Source organism: Calliopsis andreniformis, chromosome 4 (assembly GCF_051401765.1).
Source record: "Calliopsis andreniformis isolate RMS-2024a chromosome 4, iyCalAndr_principal, whole genome shotgun sequence".
In the NCBI taxonomy this organism is placed as follows: domain Eukaryota; kingdom Metazoa; phylum Arthropoda; class Insecta; order Hymenoptera; family Andrenidae; genus Calliopsis; species Calliopsis andreniformis.
Window position 1 is genome coordinate 2,264,143 of NC_135065.1, and position 8,102 is coordinate 2,272,244.

General features: G+C 30.8%; 1 protein-coding gene across 3 annotated transcripts in view; it reads right to left on the reverse strand.

Moving 5' to 3' along the window:
* Pig-s (phosphatidylinositol glycan anchor biosynthesis class S) overlaps positions 1–8,102 on the reverse strand; it is a 35,774-nt gene that overhangs the window by 1,370 nt on the left and 26,302 nt on the right. For all 3 annotated transcript variants that reach the window (XM_076376038.1, XM_076376037.1, XM_076376036.1), the window contains exons 3-8: positions 3,062–3,292; positions 1,865–2,050; positions 1,549–1,767; positions 646–834; positions 392–530; positions 69–318 (exon numbers count right to left, since the gene is read on the reverse strand). In XM_076376038.1, the coding sequence (XP_076232153.1) occupies positions 69–318; positions 392–530; positions 646–834; positions 1,549–1,767; positions 1,865–2,050; positions 3,062–3,292 (1,214 nt within the window). The remainder of the gene's footprint in view (positions 1–68; positions 319–391; positions 531–645; positions 835–1,548; positions 1,768–1,864; positions 2,051–3,061; positions 3,293–8,102) is intronic.

Consider the following 8,102-nt stretch of genomic DNA (forward strand, 5'->3'; position numbering starts at 1 on the left):
ATTCTGTTAACTGTGTCACGGTGCAAACTTAGAAAAATACTTTTAATTAGCAAATGTTTTCTGATTACCGGTTCAGGAATACCTAGAAGAAGTTTCAGTTGAGCGAGAAAAGTGCCAACAACTGTAGTCTCTTCAGGAATTACAGTGACCATTTCACTGGGTTTTACGGCAGCGCGAGCCTCTTCAGCAGTGAGAGTAGTCGATTCATAGAATTTTACAGCGGCACAAGTCTCATCAGGAGTGAGAGTAGCCGTTTCATGGGATTTTACGGCGGCACAAGCCTCTAGAGATGGATTGACCAACACTATGCCACCCCACCTGTTATTAATTCCAGTCAACTCATCGACTCAACTATTCATTATTACCTTTCAAATTTCATGACACATGTTACCTTGGTGAAAGAAACGCTTCAACATTGGCTTTAGCTTTCGATCTGTGCCCTGAACGCGTGTAGATATGTAGCGGAGCATTGTCGCAGGGAACAGCGTAGATTACAAAATTGATGGTTGGGTGAAGACTGACTTGCGAGGCTGAAATGTAGATAAATAAGGTAAATAGTATTTACTATCACCTAGAGTTACGTGTCCTATTTTGCAGTATTCGTCTCTTTTTTTTAATCTAATAGATTAGATGACATTGGTTTACCTAGTTTCTTTTCCAACGGCGTGATTACCTGTGGTAATACATCCTCTGGTAGTGCGAAATGTCTACCTAGTGGACTACTATCTAGCACTAGTTTCGGATTAACTTCCAACGGTAGTAAGTATAACCACTGCGATTTCACGGAGAAATTGCTGAACATCGAAAGCTCGGCCAGGAAGGGTTCAACATATGCTAAAATAAGCAAACAATAGAAAAAGTGTTTTTAGCGATCGAATCTAGCAAATTTTAATTTAACAGTGCTATGAAATTTATTTTAATTTAACAGTGCTATGAATCGTTGCATCTTACAATTTTAGCGCAACATATGTATCATGGCGCACGAAAGTTTGAACCACCCTTAGTCTTAAGTATGAATACAACTCTTCTGTATTTATGTATATGCTTATTCTACAGTTAATATTACTCGTAAGTATAAAAAACGTAACATACGGTTTAAGATAAAAGTTTTAATTACATTGTGCACATTCTGTAGAAAAATACAAAGTTTATAAAATGGTCTATACCATGGAAACAAGAAATATAATAATCAACTATATGTATAGTTGTTTTGAGTTCGATATTGTTTCCTAAATAAATGGAAATGTCTACAGAAAGCCTAGAATAACGTAAAACTCGAAACTATTAAAAAATTAACTACTATACTATGTTAAACAGTAAAAAAAGAAGACATTTTTTACGAATTGGTAATATTTCTATAACAAGAAATTATATAAAACACTTGTAAGTTTCAGATTGGAGTGTATTTCAATTACGTTTAATTTATAAGTCGGAACAATATTTTTAGTAAAGGTAAAAATCATTTCCATGTACATAGACCGAAAAACTTTTTTTTTTAAATAGCATAAAATGTTCCAAACTTTTGACTAGCAATGTGTGTATACGTACTCTCGGTCATCGTATGCAAATTCCAGTCGATATTTAATTTCTCTGGATTGGGATTCACAAGTGTTATCAACACATCATAAGCAGGACTAGCTGGAAATCTCCTTCTATTTTCCTCATCTAGGCTGTACAGAGTCGGTTCTGCAAGCGCATTCTTTGTTAAAGTTAGTGATTTTTCGCGTAACATCCATTCAGACAATACTCGGATCAAAGTTGAACTTGCTGAAATAATAATCACGATTACAATCATATTTACGAGTAGATTCATAAATGTCAATAAATGACTAATTAAGCTACAACAGAGAAATAATTTTCTTACTGGTCTCTTTGGAGAAATAAAGTGTTCTTTTTGACCCAACAAGTACCGTGTCATTTAATTTGTCCGTCTCTAACAGTAAAATTTGACCAACATCGATTGCCACTTTCTCTAGTTCCCGATATGTAAATGCTGAAGCCAACAAATTATTGGCTAGCACTAGGTTTACAACCTCTATGCGATAGATATCTGAAACATCATTAAATGCTTTAACATTAAGTAACGTCAGTAAATATTTTTTCCAAGACTCTAGTTTTCAAACCTCTGAAAACCATACGTATATAGGATATTCATGGATTAAATGGCTAAATTTAAAATATGAATATTGGACATCAAAGCAGAAAAACAATTTTCTGTGAAAGTATGACCACAAACACTTCGTTTAAGAGTATTGACTTCTAAAGTTATAAGACTATAGGAGTGAATAACATCGAAATAATCTAGATTGATTCCATCTACTGCTTTACAAGGATGAAATCGTAATTATTAAATATTTTGTTCAAAATGATGGGGATAAACATTACACTTATCGATAAGAGAACGAGTAGTTGACTGACATTGTGCGCCTATAATTTCTTTGCACATTTGCATTATTCTCAATTTTTATAATCGAATATTATTAACAAGCATTTCATACACTCGTTGCCTAATAGCACTTTATGCAAAAAAGTCCAATGATGATTAGTACGACGTTCAAAATAAACGAGATATTTCGAAGTTGTTCGAAATAGTTTTATAAATAACTAGACTACGGATTTGTGTGCATTTATGGAAACTCTAAATACATAAACAATTACAGAAGGCGTATAATATTTAAAAATATACAAAATATAAAAAGCAAAATACAAATATTGGTATTCGAAAGATGAACCGAATTTTTATTTAGGCCGCATTTCTTAATTGTATTTATGAAAACATGAAATTACATAAAAATCTGCTTGTAACTTTAGAAGTTAATACCTCTTGCACGAAGCGTTTGCAAGTATGCTTCCAAAGCAATATTTTTTTAATGTCTTACATTTATATTTTAAGTTTGGCCATTCAACGCGAAATCGCTCAGTACGTTAAAATTTATCTGTTTAATAATTACTATAATCTAATTCACAATGAACAGAAATTAAAGTTATATTTTAAAAGAAGAACAGCGAAAAAGTGCATTTAAAAAATAATAAATTAAAGTGTTGTCAGTTTCAAACTTACCGGTACTCTTGAAAGCCTCTGTTATGTCGCGAGCCAAGGATTCAATTCGATCTAGAGAATGACTAGCGATAATAAGTTTTACTTGAATTTTTATGTCAAGATCGGAAAGCCGTTCGATCCCAGCATAAGGGAGAGCAACTCGTGGAACCGTGGTTGTGTGCCACCAAAGAGGAACTCCAATACCCAGCAATAGCACGACAAAAGATATGCTTGCATAGATTCTGTATTTCTCTGTAAAGTTTACCCAAACATTGTATTAGAAAAATTAGTAAGGTAGGTGGCCCCAATTTCGTCATGCTAACATTTAAAAGCTTGGATAATATTTTGAAATACGTATGTAGTGAAATTATTGAATGTTTCATAAAGTTTAGAGTCTTATCTGACACCTACAATAAATTATTATCCACGAGAGAAGTTTTTAATTATAGTTTAGAATAAAATAGTAAAAGACTGTAACTGCCACATTGTAGCGGAAAGGGTTATCAACTTAGTCTAAGAGAATTCTTTTTCAATGTTTACTACTTAAACTAAAAGAATTGTCAGCCCTAGTACCAAATTTGCATACAAGTCTTGCTAAACAGACAGCTTTATGTAAGTCATCTTGACAAAAATGTTTATTATTCATCAGCATAGTGTAATTTTTTAATGAAACGTTGTAAAACGAAGGTCATTCTCTCTACAAATCTTACACTAGTGTTATTTTGTAATTGTAATTATGAATGAATGAATTTTTCATCGGTAGCGAATTTGAGAGCACTGGCCAAATTGATGTCACCTACTTTAATGAATCAAAAAATGGAATAATTCAGACGGTCGAATGACTAGCGTTCCATGTTAAAAGAAAGGTGGCATGAATGAGACAAGTACTGAATGGAACATTGTAATTATTTAAAAAACGGTGAACCTTCCAACGATGAAGTTATATTTATTTTTAAGCTACATCATGACACATTCAATGCCGAATTTGAAGCCGATGTCAGTTCATATGTATATAACCACGATAGAAGATTGTTATCATACTCAAGAACGGGGCATAAGGCCATTTACAATTATTGAAATACTATTAACAAACTCAACCTTTTTTTAGGCCTGTTATTAATATTTTGAGATTGTAGATTATTTTTTAGCGAAATAATTATTTTTTTTTTTTGAATCGTAGAGTTATATTACAGTAAAATTATGGTATCTATGTAAACTATGAAATAATCAATAATGCTATAATTGTAATGTCTAAAAAACTAATTCTAAAATTAACGCCAATATTTTGTTTCATTAGACTATCCCATTGAATAGAACCAATTAGTAAATGGACAAAATGCACATTTTTAAAGAATAAAAAATAAGCGTGGTAAATATAGAAAGGAACATTTTGATACCATATATTGTTATAGTGAAATAACTGATCTTTCTCCTAATATAAATAGGAACTAGAATAGTCGCTTAATTTTCTTGTTATTTTGTTCGAAATAAAAGTGTTACATTCATGCCACTTCTTCCCTATTATTCGCAGTGCTATTTTTTTATACACTTTGATAAGTTATGGATTAAATATCTATTCGTTATTTGATGTGCTCTAGCTAACCTCTATCATACCAAAAGATTTAAACAATCATGCAAAGCTATAGAACCTACAGATCTTTGTATCGTTAACCCTTAGCTACATCACGTTTCCAATGCAAATTCACCATTGTATGCTTATTCAGAGTTTTATATTGAACATAAGAACAAAAAAATATAGTGAATAGGTAGAATAGATAATTAGAACTATTATTATAGAACTACATGTAACATTTGTAAATAGACCTTTGTTCTTAAACGATATGTTAATTATGACAATCCGCGTTGAAATATTTTAAGAGGTCACTCGAAGGATAATCGGGGAGCTCATTCAGAACACAAAATGTATAGTAAAATTTCTGATCTACTTTCCCTTTTGCTTAAAATTAACATGTATTTACGCTATTAAATACAAATGGTCGCTTTATATTACATAAGTTATAATAAGCATCGGTAATTTTGCAGATTAGAAAGTAGCAATAGAATAAAGAAGTCTTAATTCATTTTATTGTATTTTTTACAATTTAGCTTTTATAAAGTTAGGTTAAAAACTGTAATTTGTTTACTACAAAACTTTTTTCAATGTATAGTTACACAGAGTATTAGGTTAGAATCTATTTCGAAATATTTGCCTTATTACCATGTACATGAGACTCCTTTTCAAAATTGCATTGTTAACTTTAAAGCTTTATTACTCAATATTAGTACAGTAAAGCTTCGATTAATCGAATTTTGAATATTCAGAATTTCTATTACTTAAAGTTGTCCATATTAAGTATAGTAACAATAAGAGTAAAGTAGAACATCGATTAAGATTTAAACAGTGAAGTAATTAATTTGCTGAAGAATATAAAGCTAGCTAAAGGATGCTTCAGGCTGAATCTCGTGGTACTTCGGATAATCGAGGACCTACTATACAGTAGAACTTCGATTATTGAAACTAATAGGGAGACAGTGTTCGGCTAATAGAACGACAGCTTTATTCTAAATTAATTTTTTCATTAAATTATCAAAAAAACATGATACTGAAATATACAATTTTACTATTTACTAACAATAAGTAATGTATTTTCAATACAGGTACAACAATAAATGACTATGAAGACTATTTACATGTAACGTGTTCTTGAGAAAAACTCTGAATACGGAATCTTACGTTTAGATTTTCCAGGTGTACATATCGCACCTTCGTTAGAAAAGTGACACAGCTAAAAAAGATACGTTTACCAAGATATATCTTATATTAAACTGCTTTATGGTCATAATTCGTAAACCATGTTTCCTGAGTTGTGTACTTTTCTGGTGAAGGTACGTTATGTATAGTAGTTTTTGATGGAGATGTGAAGAGCCTTTAACTTAGTCATTAAATTAGTGTTGCACTATATTCCAAGAGTAATTTTGGTATTTTATCTTGTCTCGAATTTCAAGACAATAACGAGACAATGCAAGACAAAATTGTTAACAGTCTTGATTTAGACAATATTTTGTACAATAATTTAAGTCTTTTCTTTATTTTAAGAAATATATAAAATTACCTATAAATATGTACCTAAAATTATGTATACGAACATTTTTGTACAATAGTAATAGTTTTTAAAATTTTGTATGAATCATTTAGAAACAATTATTACTTATTTATATATAAGTTAATTTTTAGTTACAAAAAGAGGATTCAGAAATTTACAAAAAAAAAAAAAAAAAATAAAACCTGTATTTATTAAATTTTGAGTAAAATTTCGTCCAGAAGTCTGTCAGACACCGTCATAGCGTGTCAATAGTTAAGGGTTAATATTAATTGAATCCAATATAGAATAAAAAATCTCGGTCCAATTGACTTTATGATAATTATCACAAGATATAAATATACGTCATATATAAAATATCTCTACTAATAACGCCTTATCCTTATTCACGTGAAATTTGATACCTGATAGATTAGGCTCGCTGCAGACGAGCGTTTTCTTGACGTAACGCGATGTAGCAACAAGAATAATTCCCAATTTTCAATTCTGGAAAACAAGGAAGGAAATACGAACGCGGCTACTTGGCGGCACGTTTGTGGCAAGTTGTAGCGGCAAATTTACGCAAAGCGGCGAAACAAGATCTGCATTCTTTTGAAAATACGCAAACGTGTCGGCAAGTTGCCGCGTTCGTATGTCTTTCCTTGTTTTCCAGAACTGAAAATTGGGAATTGTCCTCGTTTCTTACAACACGCTGCGGTAAATCACCGCAGTGGCAAGAAAACGCTCGCCTCCAGCGGGCCTTACCATTTTTCATTTTAATTTCTTTTATTACTTTCTTTTCTTTACATAGCAAGCACATTCCTATTTTCTCGTTAATTACATTTTTTTCGTAACGAAAATACGCTTGATATGTAGTCAAAGCGTTAGATGTGTTTCCTTCTTTGTTATTGTTTTTTACCATTTTCTTTTTACTATTTACTACTATCTTACAGAAATTATATTATAATTTAAACAGTTAATTTAAATCTTACATGATGTTTGTTCTAGAGAGACGTTCACGTTCTCTATATAACTATAAAAAATAAATTATAAATGAAATAGTACATTATATTATAAATATAACTAATTTGTTATATTTTAAAACTAACTTCAAAAGTTGTATCTTAAATTACATATAATATCAAGACAATACTAAGACAATACAAGAATTTTTCAATCAAGACTAAGACAATATACAAATTTTGAAGATTCTTCAAGACCAAGACAATATTTTTACAAACATTCTTTTGTCTTGTCTCTCATGTAGCACTACACTAGATGAATAAATTAGCCTCATAAGTTGTGGATTTTCGTTAGAAAATCTAGTACAATCGCCTTGTTTTGGACGGTTCCCAAACATAGTTTATCATATTAAACCTTTATGAATCAATACTAATGCCCTATAATCATTCAACAATTCCTGAACTTTCTCGTGCATCACAAAGTTCAATATAAGTATTCCTTTATCTCTACATTGCAGAAACCACTGGTAAAAGATATTCCAATCATTATTTCCTACCATTTTAAAACTTTTTCGAGTAATACTAGCATCCGATAAGTCAACATTTTGTATTTAGTTAATTTTCAACAGATCACTCTTTATTTTTTACACCATTAATCGTCGATTTACCAATACCATATTCTTGTGCTAAGTTTGTTGCACACTGGTCATTTTTAAGCTTCTTAATAATTTCACGATTTATTTCAACTAATAATACTACTCGTTTTTGTTTTAACAACATTATTATAGTTCTATGAATGCTTCGAATATAAATACCATATTGAAATATTGTGATGATAGTTAGCTTCAATAACTTTGATAGAAATCACATATCAAATCTCATCCGTAACTGGAGAAATCCAGCGAATATCTGCTAAATATCAGTTAAAAAACAAAAAACCAAATCCAAATCTGTTAGCCATTTCTCTGTATACGATCAGTATCAATAGGAGACTGAAGAAAAATATCTGTCGTATCTAGC